General features: G+C 50.0%; 1 protein-coding gene across 4 annotated transcripts in view; it reads left to right on the forward strand.

Annotated features, from left to right (window-relative positions):
• UBN1 (ubinuclein 1) overlaps nt 1–25,232 on the forward strand; it is a 26,926-nt gene extending 1,694 nt beyond the window's left edge. The window contains exons 2-18 of one of the 4 annotated variants that reach the window (XM_018067556.2): nt 547–633; nt 1,510–1,605; nt 2,148–2,282; nt 2,722–2,825; nt 3,946–4,075; nt 4,184–4,384; nt 7,795–7,865; nt 9,859–9,988; nt 10,218–10,336; nt 10,796–10,924; nt 11,776–11,919; nt 14,757–14,807; nt 15,868–15,910; nt 16,218–17,435; nt 19,244–19,496; nt 19,793–19,882; nt 22,881–25,232. In XM_018067556.2, the coding sequence (XP_017923045.1) occupies nt 547–633; nt 1,510–1,605; nt 2,148–2,282; nt 2,722–2,825; nt 3,946–4,075; nt 4,184–4,384; nt 7,795–7,865; nt 9,859–9,988; nt 10,218–10,336; nt 10,796–10,924; nt 11,776–11,919; nt 14,757–14,807; nt 15,868–15,910; nt 16,218–17,435; nt 19,244–19,496; nt 19,793–19,882; nt 22,881–22,933 (3,054 nt within the window). In that variant the 3' untranslated portion in view covers nt 22,934–25,232. Of the gene's footprint in view, nt 1–546; nt 634–1,509; nt 1,606–2,147; nt 2,283–2,721; nt 2,826–3,945; nt 4,385–7,794; nt 7,866–9,858; nt 9,989–10,217; nt 10,337–10,795; nt 10,925–11,775; nt 11,920–14,756; nt 14,808–15,867; nt 15,911–16,217; nt 17,436–19,243; nt 19,497–19,792; nt 19,883–22,880 lie in introns of all 4 variants that reach the window. The other 3 variants (XM_018067553.2, XM_018067555.2, XM_018067554.2) reach the window with 3 other exon arrangements.
• The last annotated feature ends 210 nt before the right edge of the window (nt 25,233–25,442 follow it).

A 25,442-nucleotide genomic window follows, 5' to 3' on the forward strand; every position in this document is an offset into this window, starting at 1 on the left:
AGCCCTTGGAGCATCTCCGTGGCCTCCTCTGGACTCTCTCCAACAGCTCCACGTCCTTGTGCTGTTGGTTCCCCCATATCTGGAGGCAGCTCTGCAGGGGGGTCTCACCTGAGGGGGCAGAGGGGCAGAATCCCCCCCTCCCCTGCTGCCCACACTGTGGGATCAGCCCAGGGCACGGGGGGTTTCTGGATCCCAGCACACACAGCCAGGGCATGTCCAGCCCCTCACCCCCCAGCACCCCCAGATCCTTCTCCCAGGACTCATGAGGTTCCCATGGTCCCACTTCTCCAGCCTGTCCAGGTCCCTCTGGGTGTCCCATCCCACCCTTCAGGTGAGTGAACCACTGCACACAGCTTGGTGCCATCTCCAGACACACTGAGGGTTGTGCTCCCCCCATCCATGTCCCTGAGGAAGACATGGGACAGCACTGCACCAAAGCCTGTCCCAAAGGCTGATTTGGCTGGTGCTCCAGTCGGGATGGGTTTAATTCATGGTGTTTTGGTAGCAGCATTGATTCTGATGGTTTTGTGTCTTTTATTTTTACAGAAGAAAGACCCAACCGATCCTTTTAATGATGAGGAAAAGGAAAGACATAAAGTGGAGGCTCTTGCAAGGAAGTTTGAAGAAAAATATGTAGGTGTTTGTTCTTTCTCTGCTGTTATTCCTGGGGGTGGGCAGTGCTGGTTAATGCTCCTGGCTCTCAGGTTCCTTTTCTCCCCCAGTCCTTTATCCTGGCTGGCACGTGCTGATTTTTATGTTCCTTTTCTGTCTCAGGGCTGCAAAAATAGTTCAGATTCGTTCTTAAGTCAGATGTGCCTGATTAAAGCGAATGACATGAATTAAAGTGAGTGGCAAATCACTTACTGTAATTGATAAAATTTAATTTCCTTGAGCAAAAATTCATTTCTAGGCCTTGTTGCTGTGGCAGAATGGAATCTGCCAAGTCTGTGAGCACAGGGCTGTGGTGAATCCACTGCCCTCAGGGCAGTGCTGCCTTACCTGCTTCTTTCTGTTCTTCCTCTCACTTTTGCAATAAAACCACATTGTGTTTTACAACTGGCACTTTTGAGTAGCGAGTTGTACGTTGTCTCGTGATCCAGGTTTGACCCCTGGGTCACCCTAACACACTCTGTGTGTGTGTGGTGCCTGCAGTACCCAGTCTGTACTCACTGTGTAGCAGCTATATAAGAGCAGTCCATAGGGAAGAGCCCTGGCAGGAATGCTGAAGGGGTGCAGACCCAGTTCAGCATGAAGCCTGCTGGCACTAAGTCAGCTTGGCAGGCAGTGATTTGTTTAATTTGGCTGCACTGTTTTGATTCTGTATGGAAAAACCTAAAACTGGATTTACCACATCCTGAGAGTCCAGTGGGATGTGTTAACCCTGCTTTGGTTCTGCTGCAGCTCATTCTCTTTCCTGTCCTGGAGCCAGTGTCTGTGTCCTGTACTGGGGCTGTCCCTGTGGTAGCTGCAAAAGGGAGATGATCACAGTGTCAGTCTTTGCTTGTTTAGGGGGGGAAGAGACGCAGGAAGGACCGGATTCAGGACCTGATTGATATGGGGTACGGCTACGACGAGTCCGACTCCTTCATCGATAACTCGGAAGCCGTGAGTGCTGGGGTGGGTGTGAGGGTGGGGAAAAGGGACAGCCTGGGCACTGAGCTGGCACCTCAAGGTCAGCCAGGAGTGTGCCAGCACTGAGGAAGGAGAGATTCTGGGGCAGGAGGATGCTGGTGAGCATTCCACAGCCTTGTCGGGTCTTGGGGGAGCACCATCTCTTCACTCTCATGAGCAGTGACAGGACTGGAGGGAATGGCATGAAGCTGAGTCAGGGGAGGGTTAGGCTGGATATCAGGAAAAGGTTCTTCCCCCTGAGGGTGGTTGGGCACTGACCAGGCTCCCAGGGCAGTGGGCACAGCACCAAGGCTGCCAGAGCTGCAGGAGGGTTTGGACAACACTCTGAGGGACAAGGTGGGGTTGTTGGAGTGTCCTGTGCAGGGTCAGGAGTTGGACTGATGATCCCTGTGGGTCCATTCCAACTCAGGATATTCTGTGATTCTATGAATCCCACTCCATTTTCCAAACAGTTCAGCTATGGGATAAAGTAACAAAACTTCTAGTGCCAATAAACTGTTCTCTGTTGTTTCCAGTACGATGAGCTTGTTCCTGCTTCTCTTACTACGAAGTATGGAGGGTTTTACATCAACTCAGGGACGCTGCAGTTCCGTCAGGCATCTGAGTCTGAAGATGACTATGTCAAAGAGAAGAAGAAGAAATGTCCCAAGGTCAGCAGGGCAGCTTTCTCAATTATTTCCTCTGTTAGAGCTCCCTGCATGAGTGTGTTGATATTCAGACTGGGAGAGATTTGTGACTTGGTGTGTCCAAAATAGGGATGAGCGCTTGAAATCCCATTGTGTCCCTATATTTCATAGTAAAATGAAGCATGTCTGGTGTGGCATGGATGAAACTCTGGTGGAGTTGCCTGGTTCCTAGAGCAGAGGTGGCAGCAGCTCCCTGTCACCCTGGAAGTCACTTGGCATGGTGGTGGTGAAGAGTAGAAGCTGGGTGTGCTGTCAAAGGCCAGAACTGTGGTGATAGATGTAGGGGGCTTGGGTTAATGTGTCCAGTGCTTTGAAATTCTTGGGAAAGGTCCCAAAGTGTCACTGGGAGTGCTGGTAGTATTGTGGGAGACTCTGATTGTGACTTGGCTTTAACCCTCTGCAGAAGCGGAAGTTGAAAGATGGAGGTGAAAAAATGAAGAAGAAGAAAAAAGATGATTCTTACGACAAGGAAAAGAAATCCAAAAAGTCCAAGTTTCCAAAAGCTGGGTAAGGAGGCGGAGGAGGGAATTCTTGCTGCTTGACACCTTGCTTCAGGGTGGCTCAGTAGGACCTGTTGCAGTGTGGGGTGGCCTGAATGCACTTTGCACAAACCCTGGCAGGAAAACCCCCATTGCTTCCAAAGTGGGAAAGAAAGGCAGGTGACTGATCAGGGAAGGAGCACAGCTCCACAGCAGGAGTATCCAAGCACAGACAGGCACAGCTGGCTGCAGTGTTGATGTTTGATGGAGTCTGTTTAGATACTGAGGGTGGGAACTGAGAGTGGAGAGAAAGACAGCAACTGTTGGGAAAAAGTTGTGAGGGGAAAGGCAGGTGGGAAGGGCTTGGACTCGGGACCATACAAGTGCCAGGCTGGCAGGGAGGGAGAGGTTAGAAGGCTGTGTTGCTGCTGTTGCTGGGCATTTGCACTCCTGCCCAAAGTATTTCTTGGATGAGCACTTGGATGAGTGCTCAGCCTTTTTGCAGCTTTTGGGCTGTAAAATGAGTGAGTTTTCATTTTGTTCTAAGTCATCTTGTGCTGTTGCTCTGTCCTTGCTTTTGTCTGCCCAGCCTTTCTGTTTCATTGTCTGTATGTTGCTTTTGACTATTTTCCTGCATTTTCCTCCTGTTTCTTTTCCTTCTTCCTGTAACTGTTCTTTGTGATTTCTTTTTCCCTGCATGGGTCTGCTTTTGGGCAACACCAAACCATGTGTGACATGGTACCTCCAGGGTGCGATTCTTTCATAGCGAGCAAGGAAAAGGAATTTGCTCTCCTGGTCTTAATAAGCAAAAAACTTCACGAAATTCTCTCTTGCTTCAGTTTCCTCTGCCCTAGTGGCTTGTGCATTTCCCAATCTTCCCTGCTGGAATAATACATGTAACTAAATAAAAGTTTATTTTTGGTGGAGGTGGTTTAAACCCCAGCACCTCTCTGCAGTGAGGCAGGACAGCCTTCCCTTCTCAGAGCTGAACAGGCAGCGTGACCTTAAGAGGCTGTAGAACACTTTTCCTGGTGTAACTGGTTAAGGGGCTAAGACTTTCCAGGGAATTGGTGAAATGGGGTGAAGGTATCGTTCTGCTCCTTGGTCTTGTGTTCAGTTCCCTTTCCTCCTCCATACTTTGTTTGCAGCTTCACAGCATTAAATGCAAGTAAGGAGAAGAAGAAGAAAAAATACTCTGGAGCTCTCAGTGTCAAGGAGATGCTGAAGAAGTTTCAGAAGGAGAAGGATGCTCAGAAGAAAAAAGATGAAGAGCAGAAAGTGGTGGCTCCTTCCCCAGCAGACCCTGCGGGCCCGAGGGAGGCAGAGGCGATGCCGGACCCTCTGCTCTCGCTCTTCGGCCACGCCAGTGACACCGACCTGCTCCAGGCAGCCACAGCCATGGACTCCCTCAGTGACCTGGACCTGGAGAGGCTCCTCAGCGAGTCCCCAGAGGGCAGCCCCTTCCCTGATGTGGAGGATGGGAGCGATCCTGGGGGCACAGGCTTGGAGCAGGATTTCAAGCAGCAGCCATCCCTCCCTGAGGGCCTCCCAGCCCCGCTGGAGAAACGCATCAAAGAGCTGGCTCAGGTATGGCAGGGAGGGACACTGGCACTGCTGGTCATTGGAGAGGGGACAGCTCTGCTGGGTTTGTGTGGCAGGGACAGAGAACATTCCACTGGGGCAGTTTTGCAGTGCCACTGGGGTCACCCCTTTGTGTCACACTCTAAGGTACTTTCTTGAAGGCCCAGATGTCAGGGGGTGTCAAAGTCTGGGCTTTGTTGTCTGCTGAATGTACCACACCTGTCAGGATTCCTTCTTTATCTCTCTTGGCAAAGTATGGACCTGATGCAAGAGGTAATTTCCAAAGTCAGTTTAACATGAATGAACCTAAATGTGCACTAGTGGGGCTGGAGGACTGTTTTGGGCTGAGGTGGAGTTAATTTTCTCTATGGTAGCTGGTGGGCAGGCACTGATCTCTTCTCTGTGGGAACCAGTGACAGGACTTGAGGGAATGGCCTGAATTGTGGCGGGGGAGCTTTAGGCTGGATATTAGAAAAGGGTTCTTCCTCCACAAGGTGGTGGGGCACTGAACAGGCTCTCCAGGGCAGTGGGCACAGCACCAAGGCTGACAGAGCTCCAGGAGCATTTGGATGATCCTCTTAGGCACATGGTGTGACTCTTGGGGATGGTCCTGAACAGGAACAGGATTGGACTTGATGGTCCTTGTGGGTCTCTTTCAACTCAGCACATTCTGTGATTCTGTATGGGGCTGGTTTGGATTTTTGCTGAAAACAGTGTTGATAACACAGGGATGTTTTTATTATTGCTGAGCAGTGAGTGCTTACACAGTGCTGCTCCTCACCCAGCACTGCCAGTGAGGGGGCTGGGGGTGCCCAAGGAGCTGGGAGGGGACACAGCCAGGACAGCTGATCCCAACTGAGCACAGGGATATCCCAGAAACATGGGGTCATGCTCAGTGTACAGAGCTGGGGAAAGGAGGAGGGGGAATGTTTGTTTTCCCAGGTCACTGTTACATGTGATGTAGCCCTGCTCTCATGGGGATGGCTGAAAACCTGCCTGCTGAGGGCAAGGGGGAATGAATTTCTTGTTTTGCTTTGCTTACGTGGCTTTTGCTTTCCCTATAAACTCTTTAGATAAACCCATGAGTTTTCTCACTTTTGCCCTTCTGGTTCTTTCCCCCATCCCTTGAAAGGGAAGTGAGTGGCTCTGTGGGGCTGAGTTGCAGGCTGGGGTTAAACCATGACAAGGACAAATTCCACCATAATATCTTTAATGTGCTGTGCTGCTCAGGACAGCAAAGTGCTGCACAGTGCTCTGTAGGTAAAAGAAGAGGATGCAGCTGGAAAGCATCACCAGTTCTACAGCGTGAGAAGGCCTGGAGAGCCCTGTAGATGGGGCTTGAGGGTTTGCTGAAGCTGTTTCCCATGTCACACACAGGCAGATGCCTTCACAGGGCACCATCTGACATCTCCCACATTGGAGCTGCTCCACTGGCAACTGGAGTCCTTTACCCACCTTACCATTTCGAGGTTGAGGTACCATTTGAGGAGTGGAATATATTAATTTCTAGAAAGGTGATCCTCTGTCTGTTCACCAGTAGTTCCTCCTGCAGCTGGACTCCTGTGGGACTCATCTTCTCCCAAATGTGCTGTGCTTTGAGGTGCTCCAGTCTGTTTTGGAGAAGGAAAACATTGTGTGCTGGTCAGGGATCCCTCTCCTAGCGTGTCAGAGTGTGCTTTCAGATTTGTGGGGCTTCTCTGGTGTGAGGGCTGACACCACCAGCCTGTCAACAAGTGCTGAGATGTTTTGCTCCTGCTACTGATGTGTTTTTGAACGTTGATTTTAAGTCATAAACTTGCTCTTGGACCTCTGTAGTGGTGTATGTTTTGCACTCTGGGGCACATCAGTTTAGAGCACCTCTTACTAAGTAAGAGATATTGAATAACTGCTGTTACTGCAGATAAGCTGCTGTTAGAGAACTGTTCTGCTGAGAAATTACACAGTGGGGGTGAGTAGATAGAGGGGAAGGAGGAATTGAAGAAAGTATTGCCACAGCTGATAATAAGAACAGGCTCTTCGTGGATGTTTCTATTTCAGAAAGTGCCAAAACAGCTCTTTCTAAATATATCTGAGTTAAAGGAGAATGTTTTGGAGGCTCCTATGATATCGGGTTAATTGTTATTGTGTTTCAAGACAGTGTAATAGCTGATTAGCCACATTTTCCTGCTTAGATTTTTTGTTGCTGGACTGTGTATGTTAGGAAAAGAAACCAAGGAAGAGATAAGATTTAACAATCTCTGTGTCAGTTGGGATTTTGGGACGTGGACTGTGTTGCAGGTGGGAATGAAGAGGTGCTGTGCCTCTGTCTGAGAGCCAAGTCTCTTCCCAGCAGGTGGGAGCATCTCCTGAGTTAAATGGAGCTTCCAGGCATTTCCTCTTCTATTTGAACTGATTCCACTTTAACTCTCTCTTCTCTTCCTAAGATAGTTTTCCTGTTGAGGATTCTCCTTAGCATTGAGCTTTTTCCTTTGGTATCACCAGCTGTCTGTGACCTGCTGCTGGCAGAGAGGAATGTGCACCTTCTGGGCATAAATTAATTGTTTGCCAACCTTGGAATGGCAAATCAGGGGATTTCAAAATCATGCCCTCTCCTGGTCTCCTTTTCACTTTCTGGATGTGGTGCCTCGTGATGAATCCCAGTTTTGTTTATATCCCCACTCAGAAGAGACTGAAATCTCTTGGCAATTTGCTACTATCTCATTCATCTCTTGGAATTATTTTCCTGCTGGACATATTTTTCATGGGTGTGATTTTTTTGGGCAGCACTGTGTGAGCTGCAGTCATAGCTCAGGAAGCTTCCTGACCAGGACTTTTTCTTGTTGTTTCCATGGTGTTAACTGGGAATAACACATCCCCTGTGGCTCTGACTCTTTCTGTTGGTTTCTTGGCTTAGTTTCCAGATTGATCTAGAAAACCTGGTGATGAGTCCCGTCAACCCTCGTTAAATGTGCTTAGGATGATTTTTCCTGTTCCAGGGACAAGCTCTGTGCTCACATTGCTCAATCCAACAGCTCTGCTGTGAAGTTAAAGCCATGCCCTGAAACTGTTGTTCTTCCCATGGGAAGTTTGCTAAAGAAGCCAGTTGCTCCCAAGCCATCTCCTTTGTCCCATTAAAAGGAGGAATCTTCACTCCAGAGTAGTAAATCCAGTGCATCTAGAGGGGAGAAGCCAGAATGGGAAGGTCTGTGGTAGGACCTGGTGTTATCAGGTCAGGGTTGGACTTGAACTGGGGAGTTGTAAGAGGACAGGGTATGATCTCCCTTCTCCTGTCAGTTGTGGCAGCTTTTGGGTGGTGCAGAGTGTATGGAATAAAACTGTGCTTTGTTTTGCATTGTTTCTGTGGTGGTTTAGAAAACACTCAGTTGCTTGTGCCATCTGTGAACTGCTGCTGACTTGTTTTATTTACCAACTTCCAGGCTGCCAGGGCTGCCGAGGGAGAAGGCAAACAGAGATTCTTCACTCAGGATATCAACAACATCATACTGGAGTAAGTGCTGCCAGCATGGAAGGGCGGGAAAGGAGAATTTTGGTAAATTCAGGAGCAGGTTTAGCAGGAGATCTTGTCCTTGTACAGGTCTTCCAGGCAGAACATGCCTAGGAAGACAGGAAAATCGCTTGGAAATGGCTTTCAGCTGAAATATGCTGAGGTAGGAGAATGTTGGAGGGGATATATCCAGGCTTCCTGTTCTCAAGATGATGCTTGATATTTGTGTGCCTGAATTTGGTCACTTGACTTGCGAGTGTAGCTGGATGCAAGAACAGCAAATTTTTCCCTGTCAGAAATATCAGCCATGTTCTTTGCTATGTAAGTTATATGCAATATGGAATATTTTATAACTGGGATAAGGCTTCTGTGTTCTGGCTCTCTGGGCAGACTGGAGGAGCTCCATTCCTGCTCTGTGTTTTTGAGGCCCCAAATTACAGAATGCCAGCGTTGCTCAGGCAGCTGCTGGTAGATAGATAATGGCTTCATTCTTCTGCAGGTGCCTGGAGAAGGCTGCTGAGTGCACAGGGCTTTGTGATCAGTGTAATAATACTAACACACAGGCTTTAATTTCATTAAGGTTTATCAAGGCACTTGCAGTGAACTGCTGGAGGGAGGTTTGGGACTGTGTTGCCCTCTCATTTCGAGGGGTGATTCCCACCTTCCAGCGTTCCAGTGCTGGCTGCACACAGTCCTGGTCTGATGTCAAACTGATCACTTCAGCCCCAGTCAGAGGAGGTTTAGATGGGTTTGTATGACTTTGCTGTAGAATTGGGGTCAGGACAATCCCAGACATGAATATAAGCTGAGAGAACTCATTGAGAGCAGCCCTGGGAGAAGGATCTGGGGGTGCTGGTGGGTGAGGGGCTGGACATGCCCTGGCTGTGTGTGCTGGGACCCAGAAACCCCCCGTGCCCTGGGCTGATCCCACAGCGTGGGCAGCAGGGGAGGGGGGATTCTGCCCCTCTGCCCCCTCAGGTGAGACCCCCCTGCAGAGCTGCCTCCAGATATGGGGGAACCAACAGCACAAGGACGTGGAGCTGTTGGAGAGAGTCCAGAGGAGGCCACGGAGATGCTCAAAGGGCTGGAGCCCCTCTGCTCTGGAGCCAGGCTGGGAGAGCTGGGGGTGTTCACCTGGAGAAGAGCTCTGGGGAGAACTTCTTCTGGCCTTGCAATACCTAAAGGTAGCTTAAGAGGCAGAGTGACTTTTTACACAGGCAGATAGTGATAGGACAAGGGGAAATGGTTATAAACTGAAAGAGGAGAGATTTATATTAGAAATTCTTCCCTGTGAGGGTGGTGAGGCCCTGGCACAGGTTGCCCAGAGAAGCTGTGGCTGCCCCATCCCTGGAAGTGTCCAAGGCCAGGTTGGACAGGGCTTGGAGCAACCTGGGCTAGAGAAAGGTGTTCCTGCCCATGGCAAGGGGTGGGATGAGGTGGTTCCAACCCAAACCATCCTGTGATGATGATGATGATGGGAATGGTGAATCAGCTGGGATTTTTTTACATTTATTATTGACACTGAGAAGTGGCTTAAAAAGCCAGTCTCTCAAGTTATGTGTAACTGTGTAGATGGGTTTGGCACACACTGACCTCTCTAATCTACTCTCTGGGAAGTAAATTGAAACCCAGGGGATGGGGTTTGATTCCATATTGTCCTGAATTAAACTGCCATAGCACTGACATAACCAGTGTGTAGTTCTGCACATTGCCTGACACTCCTTCACTTCAGCTGCCAGGGAGAGCTGCAGGACAAGTGAGAATGCTGACATCCTGTTGTTCCTTTTCCAGCTGCTCTGAGACCAGAGTGAAAGGTACAGCTTGGGATAAAATGCCTGAGTCTGTTGATTCTAGAACATAACGAGCCTCCATGCAGTTTGGCTTTTCCCCGTGTCCCTCTCTCCCAGCTCCCTGGGTTGCCTCAGAGTGTTATGGATGTTGCTTAGGGAATCCCTGCCAGATTCCTGGTGAACACTGTGTTTGTCTTTTCCCTCAGCATAGAGCTGCAGACCCGGGAGCTGAGCAGCCAGGTGAGGTCAGGGGTGTATGCACACCTGGCTGCCTTCTTCCCCTGCAGCAAGGACACCCTGGTCAAGAGGGCCCGGAAGCTTTATCTCTATGAGCAGGTGAGGGATGGGCAGCACAGCCCTGTCTCCTCTGTGTGTGTGTGTCTGTGTGTGTGTTATCCCTGAGCTCCAGGGCTCAGCTGCTGTCCCCTGACCTGGTGGTGTCCTGCCCTGAGCACGGCTCAGGCACAGGGGTGTGTTCAGGCCTGGCCAGGGCTCGCCCTGCCAGGTTTGGGGGTCGTGGCTGGAACACCCCAGGGAGCCTCAGTGTGTTCTGTGCTTGCTCTAGGGCGGCCGACTGAGGGAGCCCCTGCAGAAGCTCAAGGAAGCCATTGGCAGGGCCATGCCAGAGCAGGTTGCCAAGTACCAGGAGGAGTGCCAAGCCCACACTCAGGCCAAGTTTGCCAAGTAAGCTCCTTGTTTGCTCCTTCTGCACCTGTAGCTTTCTCCAGCAGGCTCCCTGTGGCCTGAAGGCTGCTCTCCTGAAGTTTATTTACCTCCTCTTTTTGTTCTGTAGGCAAAAATTGCTGATGGGCATTGGTTGGCCTAATTAAGCTGTGTATGTTCTCTGTGCTGTCTGTGGCAGTGCCAGCTACAGCAGCACTGATGGGACCAGAGCTTGACAGAAGTGTTCCACGTGTGCAGGCGTGTCTTTGAGAACATGGCAGCCTGGGAACAGCCAGGCTGGATTAGTCCCATGGTCTCTATTACAAAATATTGGGAGATTTCCTAACCTTGAGCCCTCAGCTCACCTTGCACCCTAAGCCAGAGATCGCTGACTGCTGGGACCTCTGACCAGTGCTGGTCAGACATATTCAATCCTCTCCTTGAGCCTCTTGACTTCCACATTTTCTGTCTCCATTTTAGGATGCTGGAGGAGGAAAAGGACAAGGAGCAGCGAGATCGAGTTTGTTCTGACGAGGAGGAGGATGAGGAGAAGGGAGGGAAGCGCCTCACGGGGCCGCGGAAGAAATTCCAATGGAATGACGAAATCAGGTCTGAATAGTTTAGATATTAAGCAAACCCTTGACTTGTCTTACTGTTTGCAGTTGGAAGTGAAGTGTTTTGGCATCTGTACCTTGTTTTCAGAGCTGATCACCTGTAAGAACAATCAGCCTGGAGGTTTGTGGCACACGGTGCTATTTATGGAAGCCACTATTGCATTTAATAAATGTCACCCTGAAGCTGATTCCAGGCACAGGCCAACTCTGAGAGAGGTGCTAAGACTGTGCAGAGTCCAAAAGAGAGTGAGGGATCTTTGGGAACAGAAGGAACTCAGCTGAATTGCTGAAATCCTGCAGCCAAGACTCTTAGTGCAACCAGGTTGTGGTTGTGGAAGCAGTTAAAGCTGTAGGGGATTGCTGCCTGGCACCAGGGTCTGACAGAGAAGGGAGTGTTTGGAGGAGGGGACATGACAAAGGGTAAAAGGAGAATCAATCCTGCTGTCTTTTTCGTCTTACTCTGGAACAAATTGAGGTGCTGATTGGTTTAGGGCAAAGCCAACTTCTCTTCCTGCCTTCTCCTCGCTGGGAGGTTCAGTTCTGTGGTTGTTAATGGTGCCAGTGATTCTGGCACTGATTTGCTGCCTCAGCTGTTTCAGGAGAATAAAATGGGAAGGGGGAACAAGACTTTTCTCCCTGGTGGATCAATGTGTGTGCATAGACAGAGCAAGGAGCCTTTCCCTTCCCCTTTCTTGGGAAGGCAGTGCAGGGTCAGTTGTTTTAGGAAGGTGTTGTGCAGGGCCAGGTGTGTCTTGGTGTATTTATCCAGCCCTGGATAAAGAGAACGAGCTCCAAGTGGGAAAAGTTAATCTGCGTAACTCTATTTGCAATCTTCCTGTTCTTCAGGGAGCTGCTTTGCCACTTGGTGAAGATTAAGTTGGATGGTTATGACCTTGACAAGAATAAAGCTCAGTCTCTAGAGGATTATGTGAAGACCTTCCTAGAAGGAGAGGTGAAGCCCCTTTGGCCAAAAGGCTGGATGCAGGCCAGGTGAGCAAGAATCAAGTTGTGCTGCAGGGATTCCTTGTCCTAAGGGACCTGGGAAGGTCGTTAGTTTTACCCCTGCTCAGGAATGGCTGGATTCAGAGTTAGGTCAGAGTGCTCAGGGCCTTGGCCTGTGGAGTTTTGGGGATCTCCAAGGATGGAGATCATCACAGCATCTCTGGGCTCCTGTTCCAGTCCTTAATCACTCTTCATGAAATCTTTTCTCTTTATTTCCAGTCAGAATTCCCCTTTTTGCACTGAACTGAATACTCCCTCTTTTTGCTCTTTACTGTGCACCTTTGAGAAAGGTCAGTCTCTGTCTTCTCCATGTCTCCCTGTCCCTACTACTCTTTAGGCAGTGGAAAAGTGCTGTTAGGTTCCTCCTCGGGCTTCTCCTTTTCCAAGCTGAGCCAACCCAGTTCCCTCCACCTCTCTTTGGCTGTCACATGTTCCTTGGGATGGCTCCAGTTTATTAACATCTCTCTTGTACTGTGGGGACCCTGAAACGGGGTGCTGTGTCCAGATGTGCCCTCACAGGTGCTAAACAAGGGGAGTGCTCACACCCCCAGGGTACAGTTTGCCAGGACACCTTTGCAGCAGTGGCTCAACTTGCCCACCAGGACCCCCAGACCCTTTCCTGGGTACCCCATGGTACTGCCTGGGGTTGTCCCATCTCAGCTGCAGGACTTTGTGCTGGTCTTCCTTGACCTTCACAAGGTTTGTGTTGGCCCCTTTATCCAGCCTGGGAAAGGCCCTGTGAATGGCAGCCCTGCCCTCCAGCATATTCTCCCCCCTCCTCCCTTTTCACATCACCCCCAAACTTGCTGAGAGTGCAGGTCAGGTTGTAAGTTACAACAGTGAGTAGCTTTGGCCTTGTTTTGACCTCTGATGGATGCCACTGGCAGGTAGAGCTGGCACTGAGATGAGGCTGACTGGCCTGGCTGTGGTTTCTTGACTCTGTATTCCAAAGGATCACTCTGTAATCACAAAGGATACATTTTTCAGGCATTTTGGGAAGTCTTCCCTGGAGTATTCCCAAAAAAGGCAAAGCAGAAAGTTTTAGGGGCTTATCAGGGAGTCAGCAGTGTAAATAGGAACTTGGTGTGGTTTCTTTACCCTTTCTGGGGTCCTCACTGCTGTTTCCTGCTCCTTCCCACCCTCCACCATCCCTGCCATTGAGCTGGCAGTGGCAGAGAGCCACACAAATGGCAGAGAGTCATTTTCTGGCACTGTCATCATCTCCTGGCCTGCTTTTTTTTGCTCAATGCTTTTAAAGAAAGGACAGCTGAACAGTTTTACTGCTGGAATCTTTAAGGTTCCTCCCAACCCAAGCCATTCCATGGTCTCTGTCTCTTTGCAGTTAACGAGCTGGGCAGTGCTGTCTTCTCTCTACTGCATTTGCTTTTTGGGTTTCCTGGGGGATAAAGGAAGTAGGTACCAGCTCTTAAGAGCAGTAAGTATGAGTAGCACAGCACAGATCCACTTGGAAAAGTCCATGGCTGTTTATTGCAGTTGATTGTGCACATGAAGCACAGGACTGCGCATGGTTGTAGCGTGGTGGTACAGGAGCTGAAACAAGGCATTAGGAGGTGGGTGAAGATTCCTACTTAGTTAATGAGGATATTATCAGGTCTTAGTTTTCCAAGTTTTAAAATCTCTTTTTGTTGAATAAAAGGAAAATAAAATCTTTCACCCCTTGTTTGTCAGTGAAACTGTTGTCAGGCATTCAGGTGTTCACCTAAGACTCGGTGTAGGAGGCTCTTCCAGTGGAGTTAACTACAGAATGACTCAGTAAAAGTGGATTTTCTGGTTGCTTTCCAATGGCTCAAGGACAGTGGTTTCTCCTGCTGGGACTTGGAGTTGGACTTGATGATCTCTCTGGGTCCCTTTCAACTTGAGATATTCTATGACTTTGTGGTTTAAAGACAGAGGATGGAGCGACAGCCACACAGAAGGGGGCAGTTGGTGACTCTAGAACTGTAACAGTTTTCTGAATAAGTCAGCTTGATTCACTGTCTTCATGATCACAGAAGCTCATCTTTAAGAGGAACTTGAAGGTGGACAGAGTAGCAATTTTGTGTAAGATTTTAGAGAGGCCCTGCCATGAGTCTGTTTCCTCTGTTAACACTCAGAGAGGATTAATGGAATATGAGGTTAAAATAAGCTTGCTTTTTAAAGAAAAAGGATGACAAAAATCTGTTAATATCAGACAGGAATTGTATTCCATTCCAGTACTGAAGGTGTGTTTATAACTTATGTGAGAATGCAGCTGAGGGCAGCTGGTCTGGGCGAAACAGGACTCACGTGAGATTCTGGTTTCCTGAGCCTCAGTAGTGCAGGGTTGGGATGAAGCTCAGCCTCAGTTGTGCTCAGTCAGTTGTTCATCAGTCTGTGCTGATGTAAGAACTCCCCTCAGCTCTTTGCTGGCAACACAGACACAAAGTGAAGGCTTCTCACCCTTCTTGCTGTGTGAGGCAGGGGAAGGGAACCTTTCTCCCTGGAAGTTGGTGAAGAGCTCTTGGATGATCTGTGAGCAGTAGCAACCCGCCTGAGTGGTGGTTCTGCCTCTCCAGTTGGATTTTTAAACTGGCAGAGCTTTTTCCTTAGTTACTGTCCAACAACTGCCTTAATGGCCTTTCCAGCATCTACAAGCATAGCTCCCCCAAGAGGGAATTGTGTTGGGAGTTCAGGATGATCTTCCTGGAAAAGGGATGAATATATTTGCTCTCTGTGATGTAATCACTAAGTCCCCTGCTGTACTGAGCAGCTCTGTCTCCAGTGATCCCAGCTGCTCTACTGGGTCTTGCTGGATATCACTTCTCATTGCTCTCTTCCCTTCTTAGGACACTGTTTAAGGAGAGCAGGCGTGTACACGGACACCTCACATCAGTCCTGTGAGTATCCCAGCATTCCTTTGGAGTGAGAACTGGTGCAGTCCGTTCCCTGGGGCCTGGGTGGATCATGCAGGAGCACCTGAGCTTGGCTCCCCACAGATAGTTCAGCACTGCTTCATTTGGGGAGGTCTAGGGAGAGCAGTTTGTGTGTGACATCTCCCAGCTCCACCTTCCTGAGGTGCTTTAGCCTTTGAAGCCAGGCTGCCTCCTGGCCTTGTTCAGCAGCCTCTGTGCCAGGCCCTGGTTGGCAGATGGAGGTGACACGGAGTGTGATGGTAGCACTGGGATTGTTGCTGCCTGTTCAGTTGGTCCTTCCTGCAGTCTGGATTCCCTCTTTCTTGTTGCCTGGTTAAAGGAGCTCAAACCAGTGAAAGTGGGTGGCAAAACCCAAATATCCAGTTGGACAGGGGCTTTAATGCCAAAGGGTCTCATGGATCTTGCTGGCAGTGGATAAATAGATGATGCCACGGATTTAGGCTCATGTCTTTTTGACACACAGTCCTGTTCTTGGCGTTGGATGAGCGAGGGGAAGTGTGAGGAAGAGTATGAAATGGAGTGTAGAGTCATCCTTCCCTCAGCCAACCATTCCAGCAGCTCAGGGATGTCTTGTACCAGAGATTGCATCTGACCAGGCCAAATGGTCTATTCTCTGTGGATTTGGCAGATGCTTTTGCATCCTTAACTTCTTCTGGGAACCTAAAATAACTGTGTACCTTCTCCACAACAGTGTCTGTGCCAGTCTCTCTCGGGGTGTTGCTGTAGTGAGGGCAGCAGTGGTGGTGCAGGACGTGCCTGTGAGTGTTTCACTGCTCTGCTGCCATTCCAAGACTCTGCTCCACTTCCTAATTCATCCCCTGTGTGGGAGTTGGGGCTTCCTAGAGCAGCAACCAGATATCATGTGGTTTTGAATCCTAGCAACCCGAGATGCTGCCTCTGTTCCCTTGGGTCTTGGCAAAAGGCTCAGTGGATCATCACTAACAGGGCCCAGGTGTTCTCCCTCCTTGGATCCTTCCCTGTGGGCATTCAGTGAGTTGTGTTTCTTTTGTCTCCCTCAAAACAGGGCGAAGAAGAAAGTTATGGCTCCTACTAAGGTGAAAGTGAAGGTGAGTTCTGTTTTCTGGTTCTCGTGGTTGGGATATGCCAAGAGTCAAATGACTGCCATCTCAAATCCTGTGTTTGAGCCTCGTGTCTGTACATTAGGTACTGTGAAATGGCTCTACTCAGTATGGGGGTTCAACAAACAAGTAGAACAGCAGCTAAAACTGATGGCAGTGGCAGCCGGGAGGGAGGTCAACAGGCACAGAACGTGTATTCTGCCTTTCATCCCCAAAGTGGGAACCTTCCCTTCCCTTTTCAGCAGTAAACCCTGTCTCTGTTCTGACTGTGCCTTCTCTTGTGATTTTGTTCCAGGAATCTTCCTGCAAGGCAGATAAAAAGCTGTCGGTGTCTGTTCCTTCAGTGCACTCGAGCAGCACCTCGGCCATGTCTTCAGAGCCCCAGGGAGGAGCTCTGGGCATCAGTGCCCAAACCAGAGAACTCTTGTCCCTTGGGACAGCCCAGGCAGCCAGCAGTGGCACTCCTGCTACCTTCAAGGATGACTCCTTGGATGAGGACCTAATTCACAATCCCACCTCCTCCCTGGAAGCAGTCTCTAAGGAACTGGCTGCGCTGAACAGCAGAGCGGGAGGGAGCCCTGACTTTACTCTTCCTGCACCTCCAAAAGCTCCACCAGAGAAGATCCCAACTCTTGCATCCTCAGAGGAGAAGAGGACATTTCCAAAGTCCAACCCTTCCCCTACATCTTCCTCTGGTTCCCTCCAGTCTCCTCTAAATTTCCTGGCTGAGCAGGCCCTGGCGTTGGGCCAGTCTTCTCAAGACAAGAAGACAGAGAACTCTAATTACAAAGAGCATTCCTGCCAAGCCTCCCCCAGCAAAATCCTTGCTGATGCCCACCAGGCTAAGCAGAAGCACCACAGCCTGGTGCGGCCCAGCCACGGCCCCCAGGCCCCCGCGCCGGTGCCCGGCTCCCAGGTGAAGGTGTTTCACCCCAGCACTCAGCTCCAGAAAACCTTCACCTCCCCAGCTCCCTTTGTCAAACTGCAGAGCCCCAAGTCCTCCTCGCCCCTGCCCCAACGCTCCCTCCTCCAGCAGGTCAAGTCATCAACCAAAGCTCAGAGCTTCCATTCCTCTGCGTCACCAGGCAGTGCTCCCAACCCCAGCGGCTCCCACAAGAGCCAGGGCTCATCCTCAGCATCTCTCAGCTACAGCGGGAAGCACTCGAGCGGCTCCAGCTCTTCAGGACAATCCTACAAATCGCCTTTTGTTGCTGGGTCCCTCTCCAAGCACGGGGCTTCTTCCAGCAGCTCCTCCTCTGGAGCTTCTGCAAACCAGGGCAGCTCCTCTGGGGCGCTGCTGCCCGGCCCAGCCCCTGCCCCGGCTGCGTCCGCCCGCCCGGCCTCCAGCTCCTCGCTGAAGAAGCCTCCTGTGTCCCAGAAGCTCACTCTGGTGGCACCTCCCGGGGGCTCCAACGGAGATTCCAGCGGGGGCACCCAGGGGGTGGCCAAGCTGCTGACCTCGTCCCTAAAGCCAGCGGTGGTCAGCAGCACCGCAGCCTCTACCTCTGTGCCGGTAAGGGGGCTGTGCCAGCCAGGAGAAAACATGGCCTGGGGCTGGCCAGCTCCTGCTGTGGTCAGACCTGCCATAGGGGAGATTTCTAAAGCATTTCCTGAAGTTCTTGGATGACTGTCTGGATTTCAGTTGCTTAGCTTGGAAGTCGCAGCCTTTGCCAGGGGCTTGCACTCCCCAGTTCAAGCTTTCATTTTCAGCTTAAAAGAACAACTAAGCAGAATTCTTTGGTACCTTCCAAACTGCAGTTTTTGCACAGGCTGTGTCATGTTCCTGCCTTGGATTTGGGGGTTATGGGGACAGTAGGGCTCCCATTTGGATTAAGAGAAAGTGCAGTAAAGTAGTTTAACACAAGAGCTAAAAGTCATTGTGTGAACTAAAAGTATAATCATCAATTTGTTATTAGTTACATCTACAAACTTGGCCTCCCTTAAGTTACTGCAAGTCATTTTAGTATTATTGCCACTTTTTTAACAACTGGCTCATACATAACCTGTGATAGGATCCTGGAGTCATTAAGGTTGGAAAAGCCCTCCAAGATCGAGTCCAACCATCCCCCAGCACTGCCAACCACTAGACCGTGTCCCCAAGTGCCACATCCACGTGGCTTTTAAGTCCCTCCAGGGATGGGGACTCCACCATACCCTGGGCAGCTGTGCCAGTGCCTGACCACCCTTTCCATGAAGGAATTTCTTCAATATCCATTTAAACCTTCCCTGGCACAACTTGAGGCCGTTCCCTCTCCTCCTGTTCCTTGTTCCCTGGCAGCAGAGCCCGACCCTCCCTGGCTCCCCCCTCCTGTCAGGGGGTTGCAGAGCCAGAAGGTCCCCCCTGAGCCTCCTTTTCTCCAGGCTGAGCCCCCCCAGCTCCCTCAGCTGCTCCTGCTGCTCCAGCCCCTTCCCCAGCTCCATTCCCTTCCCTGGACTCATTCCAACCCCTCTGTCTGTCTTGCAGTGGGCTCTGATTCTGAGCTCTAAGCTCCAAATGCCTCCCCACCTGCTTTGGTGCTTCTCTCTGCCCACTTTCTGTTCCTTCCCAGTTATTTCTAAAGCTGCTGAAGTGATGTTTTTGGAATGGAGTTCAGTGGCACACTGAGGAATTCAGGGTCTGAGTTTGTTGGGATACAGTATCTCATAAGGGACTCCCAGGTTACCTATGCAGACTTTAATTATTGTAATATTGTATTACTTAATAGTATAAGGCCCTTAATTTTTATCTATAGGAAAAAAGTAATAGTTCCTAATGCTGTCGTATTCATTTGTAGTTGGCTGCTCATCTCTGCCTTCCTTTGGGCACGTGGGAAGAGCTGGACAATTCAATAAGTGTATTTAAATGGGCCTTGAAACCATGTCCTGCTCAGCCCCTGTGTGTTTTCTGTTACTGGGAAGCATTCCCAGTGGTGCCTGTCTCCATGGGAGAGATCCCAGATAACACTCCTGGTGCCTTGGGTGCCAAACCTTGGTGCCTTGAGTTGTCAGGAGTGATGTGCTGCCAAAATGGAGTAGGAAGCATCCCCCCTGGAATGCAGTGTGGAAGCACAGGCAGTGTGGAAGCTTTTTCTCTGCACAGTTCTAGAGCAAGGAAGTTATGGAGGCAAATCCAGCATGGCCACACTTAGAAGAGCTGGATTGCCAGTGTCCTGGGCACGTCCTGATGGCCTCAGATGTTGGCAGCTCTTGGGCCCTGACTGGGAGGGTGCTCCTTGTGAGGAGGGATTCTTGAGCACTCCCATTTTTTGCAGATTTATAAGTATGAATAATGCTCTGCCTTGGTTTTCCCACTCCTGACTGACCTTTTCCATTGCTTTTCAGAAAGGAACTAGTGGAGCTGTGCTGCTAACCAGTTCTTCCTCCCTAAGTGTACTGGCTCCATCCTACAAGTCGAGCAACCCAAAGCTGCCGGCTGCCCTGAGCTCCACCCCGTTAGGTATTATCTCTCCTATTCATTCCTTCCCTCTCCATGTCATCTCCTTCAGCTCCGACTCCTCCCCAAAAGCAGGAGTGTCAAAGGATGCCATAGTCACGGGACCTGCTCCAGGGACGTTCCACCACGGCCTTGGGCACAGTGAGTATCCCCTGGGCACACTGGTGTTCCCCGTGCCTGTGCTGGCAGGTCACAACTGCCGTGCTCTGCTCTGCTGACCCGCTGCAGACCCACCCATCTCTCTGGCTGCTGCTTCGTGCTGTAGTCCCTGCTTTTACATCCCCAGCAGTTACATTTGGAGAACCTTGAGCACGTCCCTAGAGCTAGCCCAGAAGTCCCAGTAGCTCTAAGCTAATTGCTGCAGCTCCTCTGCTTGTTTCTGCCTTCGATGTGTATTTGTTCCTTTTTCCCTCTCCTTTCTTTGTTTTTCTCTCTAGGTCTTCTGGCTGGTTTGCACTCCAGCCCCCACCATGCAGCGCCACTCCCACACTCTGCCCTGTCCACTCATTTACCACAGAGTTTGCCAGGTAACTTGTCAGTGTTTGTCTTCTGCCTCGTGAGTCGTCCTCTATCTCAGCAGGTCCTTCCTTTAGGGCTCAAACCAAGCTTGTCTGTGTTTTCCAGCTGGTGGGGTTGTTGCTAAAGCCCTCAGCCTCCCTGAGGCACAGAGGGGCTCAGACCAGAGAGGTCTGGTGGAAGGTGTTCCTGCCCATGGCAGGGGGTTGGACTAGATGATCTTTAATGTCCCTTCCAACCCAAACCATTCCATGACTCTGTGCTTAGGGAGAAATTCTTCCCTGTGAGAGTGGTGAAGCCCTGGCACAGGTTGCCCAGAGAAGCTGTGGCTGCCCCATCCCTGGGAGTGTCCAAGGCCAGGTTGGACAGGGCTTGGAGCAACCTGGGATAGAGGAAGGTGCCCCTGGCCAGGGAAGGGGGTGGAACAAAATGAGCTTTACAGTCCCTTCCACCCCAAACCATTCCATGATTCTGTGACTTCTGGAATGATGAGCCCTTAGTGTTTATAGCAAGTGTTGGTTCCTGGAGATACTCAGAATTATCCTGCCAGGATAAAAGCTGTGCCTGTTTGTGCACAGCCTGCCAGGACTGCCCTGGAATGAATATTCCGGCTTTGTGGAGTTTTGTTCCTGGTGACCTACATAAGATGTGTCAGACCAGAATGTCTTGTGTCTGTGCTCTGAGCTAATTGGCATCTCCTTCACAACAAGTTTGTAGTGTAAATGCAGAGACTTGCTGGTGACAACATGATGATCTGGCAGTTGAGCCTGTTCCTGCCCCAGCTGATGCCTGCAGAAGTGATGCATAAAACAAGAGTTTTCCAAAGAAGGAGAGTAGTAAGGAAAATTGAAAGTCAGGGCCAGCAGGTCGGGCTTACCTGCTCTGGGGAGTTGCTTATCCCACTGGTAATTGCTATTTCTGCGTTCCCAGTCGTGTTCTTTAGCACTTCAGTGCAGTTCAGTCTCTTACTACCTGCTCCTGCTGGGATTGTCTTCCTGGGCAACTGAGCCTGATTTAGGAGTGGGTGTTTGCCTAATCCTATGGCTGTCAGGCCACCTGTGGCCTCCTGGAGCAGTCATGGAATAAAATGCCCTTGACTGCTGAGCGTGGTGTTTGTTTGCTGAAGAAAGAAGAGTGTGTTGTGCGCTGAAAATGCAAAGAATTGGTTGTCTTTGCTTCTTTTCCTGAAGTTTGAGGCGGGTTGTTGTGCCACTCCAGTGTGGTGAAGTTGAAGAAAGCTCTAGTGGTGATCACTGGTGTGACAACTCTTCCTTCCTGTTTGTAAATTCACATTACTGAGAGTGAGATGAGTGTGATTTGAATGTGGGTCGTGGAATGTGTTCTGTGTCACTGAGGAAGAGTTCTTTGCCCCATTAGTTGAGGGAATTTAGAGTGGTTCCTTCACTGTTGCTTATAGGGGTTATAACAAGAATTTTTGATGGACTCTACAGCAGGATGCAGTGCCAGGAGCTGTGAGCAGACAAAAGGTCACTGGGAATAAGTGAAGGAAAACTGACCACGGATACAACTTCAGCAAGGACTTGCTTTCTCACTTGGTGTTTTCACATAAAGATTAGAGGCTGAGCCTAGTGCTGCCATCTCTGAGAATATTCCCAACCTTGGTGTTCTGTAGAACACAGTAGATATTTAAGTGACCCCCCATAACCTTACAATGAATTAATGTGTGCTGTGGCACAAGCTGTGGTTGGCTGTGTGAACATCTGGCCACAGCTGTATTGCTGTGTGTGAAAGCTAGAGAGGACTCTGGTGTGGGGGAGTTTGCTGCAAATGCTGATGTCTTAATGAAAGTGCTTTTATACCAGTGTTCATCCACAAACCTCTGAGCAAGGAGCATCCAGTGCTTGCTTGTGTGCTGTCAGTGCTGCTGCTGCTGCTGGTGGAGGTGCCTTTGTGCTGTTCTGGGGCTGGGGCTGGTTCTGCCTCTCGCTGCAGAAACGGGACATGCTGGGCTGAGCTCTTGCATGGAATGAGCTTCTCCTTGTCCTGGAGAAGGGGCTGTTGCTGTGCTGCTCGGTGCCTCTGCTGCTGAACTCCACATCTCAGTACTGCCTGAGATGTTCCTCCTGGTCTGATTGGAGTTTTAATTGCTCCTGGAAAACTTCTGCTTCCTGAAGTTCCTTCCTTTTTCTCTCTTTAATGTTTTTACTCTTTTTCCCTCCACACCCGCTCCCTTCTGTTCCATCAGTGGTTGCATTCCTGTGGTTCCTGTCACTATCAGTGGGCACCTAAAGCCTTCATTAAAAAAGCACCCAATAAAATAATCAATTCATTAATAAAGAGCCTAAAGCCCACCCTGACAGGAGGTTGTATGTAGCAAGGTGGGAGTTGATCTCCTCTCCAAGGTAACAGGACAAGAGGGAACAGCCTCAAGCTGTGCCAGGGGAGGTTCAGGTTGGACATCAGGAGGAATTTCTTCAAGGAAAGGGTGGTCAGGCATTGGAAGGGGCTCCCCAGGGAGGTGGTGGAGTCCTCATCCCTGGAAGTGTTCAAGAAATCACAGGACATGGCATTCAGTGCTGTGGGCTGGGTGACAAGGTGGGGATCGGGTTGGACTTGATGATCTTGGAGGTCTTTGCCCACCTCAATGGTTCTGTGATTCCAACAGTGAAGGTGCACTCATGGGTTATTTCCAACCACCTTTAGGTGCAAGGCAGCCCCACCACGTATTTCTGGTTTCCTGGATTGGGGAGATGTGCCAGGGTGGCTTTAGAGAAGGACATAGGCTGACAAGTCCCCCAGCAATTGGGATCTGGGCCGTGGTGCTTTTTGGGGGAGGCCACAGGAGACCCTCAGTGCTCCCCATGTCCCTCACTCAGAGCCTGGGCTGCTCCCAGTCGGGAGATGTCTCCAATAACATCCTCTTCCCTCTCACTCCTTGGTGCTGCAAGGGCAGAGTAGGTCTTTCTCTCTTTGCAGAGAGGCTTGGCTGTCCCAGCTCCATGGGGGTGATGCCGAACCCTCTTCCCACTTGGTGTTACTTTCTTTCAGATGCTTCTCAGCTTCATGGCAAAGGGTCCAATGCACAGCAGCGCAAGTTGTGACGCCTGCCAGGAGGGGAGCGAGAGCACCCATGGGATAAAACCAAGAGGGACAGGTCATGGACTTTGGATACCAGCTGTGTCTTTTCATTTCCTTTCTTTGGTCTTCTGTTTCTTTTTTTCGTACGACAACTGGAGAGACTGAACTGCGATGAGGAGCTCGTTGGTGCGTCTGCTTGGAGGCTTCCAGAGCTGAGCCCCGCACGAGGGGCCACCTTGAGCCATGCCCCGATGAGAGAAGCATTTTGTAGCACTGTTTTATTGCTGCTGCCCTTCACGCATTCCCTGGCACTGGCAGGAGCTGGAACTCGCAGGGACACTCGGGTGTTCCCCGTGATTCCCACCCGCCTGTGTCTGCAGCTGCCAAGTACCTCCAAGTCCAGTTACCTCCTTGGTCTCCCCGTGGAGGGTATGAAAGGTGCTTCTTTCTTCTGCTTTGGATTTACTTGGGTAATTCTAGCACTGCCAGTGCTTTCCCAAAGACATTTGAGGAACTTCCCAATTGTACTATAAAACTGTGCTACAGTTAATTGGAGGACTTAACATTTTCCTGTGGTGAATCCAAGGAACCACCTGATGTTCCCCTCGAGGATTTAGAGAGACATTTTTAGATGCTGTCATGGACTTTGAGAATTCTACTTCTTTTGAGTTTCTGGATTTTTTTCCATCTGAAGGGATGCTTTTTTCCTGCTCAGTTTTATCCTCATTACCATCGAATGCATTGGATCGGATGGGACACTTCTCGGCATGTCACATGGATCGGAAGACATAATTCCAGTGCCTTTTATGGTGGAGCAAGAATGGACTAGTGACACACATTTCAGCCCTATTTCGTGTGCTCCTCAACCCTTTTTTAATCATTCTGTATTTAAAACGTATTCTGGTTTATTTAATAGAGCTTTTTATGGTTGCACATCAAAAAAAGAAAAAAAGCTGCACTGTCTGGACTTCAGTGGTGTCCTGGTGACTGAGCACAGTCCCACATCCAGCAAGAGCACCAGTTCTCATCCCAGTATGTGCAGGCGGGTTCCAGGCCCTCCCCTAAAGCCATTCTTTCCTAGGGTCGTGGGTTGGGATCTCTTTGGTGGGCAGAGGGAATGATGGAGATGAACCAAGGTCACTACTAATCAAAGGAATTCCAGAGGAAAAGATTGCTCTCCTCCATGATTTCTGCACTAGGATCATGTGCCCAGCACAGCTGCAGGAACAGGGACCAGCTACAACTGGGGGCTATCTTTTCTTGTTATATTTTTAACTTTTAGACCTAAATACTTCCCCTGAGCCCCCCCTTTCAGACCATGCAGGTTGTGGTTCCACCTAAGCTTCCTGAGGTTTGATTTCCTGCTCTCCCCTGCTCTGCCTTCTCTCAGGCCCCCACAGCCATGCTGGAATCATGCTGATCTATGTAGAATTTACTGGTATTTCAGGCAAAAGCTTGCAGCTTCCTCCTTGAGCTTTGGGGAAGGATGCTGACCCCGAGTATACCAGCAAATCTCTACTTCAGTTTTCCCTGTTTTATGAAGATCCAAGAGAGACTGTTTTCAGTTTGAGCTGATACTCAATTTCCCAAGATCAATGAATTGTATTTAAAAAAATACTTCAGCTCAGATTTCCAGTCTGTTTACAGCAAATACCTGGGTTGTAGCAAAAGAGCCAAAGACAGAACTCGTGTTGTTGGAACGAAGCCCAGCAGTTGTTGGTGGACTCTGAGCAGTGGATGTCACATGGTTCCCGTTGATCCTGAGAGGTGCTTTGCACCTTCAGCTTCCCCTGGGAGCTGAAGGAGCGTTGGGGCACTTGCAGGACTGGGGGTCTCAGCGAGTGACTCGAGGTACTGGTTCTCCTCCCTCTCTTTGCTTTCACTTGAACGCTCCTGCTGGGAAGTGTGGCCGGAGCAGAACGCCCTCCTTCTAGGAATTTAGCAAAGCCTCTTGCCTCAGGGAAATGTTTATTTGGTGGGAATTCTGCCGGATATTTTTTCTTTACGTGCTATAATGAGTGAGTGAATGGTGTGGAGCAGAGCTGCAGCAAGGCAGGACCACGCAGAGACCCTGCAGCTGAGGGGGAGCCAGTCTGGCATCTCTGCCTGGGCAAGGCCCTGCAGCGCTTCCGTGATGGGATGGGGAGGAAAGGCTCCCATGGCACTTACTGGGAATGGCAGTTCCTTTTGGGTGTAAGAGCTGTGGTTTACTATTCTATTTTTTTTTTTGTGTGAGTTGGGACTGTCTTGCTGAAGATGGTGGGGGTGGTATGAAAACTGTTAATCTTGTACAGAACAACTGAATAAATTGTTTCAAACTTTCCAAAATGCCTTTTTTTTTTTTTCCATCTCCTTACCTCTAGTTTCCTGACTTTGTTTCCAAGAGTTTGTGTTGCAGCTTGGATCATTATTTGTTTGTTGAGTGAGTAATGAATTACTGACTGTTTGAACTAAGCTCTCCTATGTGGTGAGTGAGTTGCAGCTCTGTTGTAGCTGTTTTGGGCATGGAAATGCATCTGATTCCATGTGCTC

Source organism: Manacus vitellinus, unplaced genomic scaffold (assembly GCF_001715985.3).
Source record: "Manacus vitellinus isolate BGI_N305 unplaced genomic scaffold, ASM171598v3 scaffold_12_pilon, whole genome shotgun sequence".
NCBI classification, from domain to species: domain Eukaryota; kingdom Metazoa; phylum Chordata; class Aves; order Passeriformes; family Pipridae; genus Manacus; species Manacus vitellinus.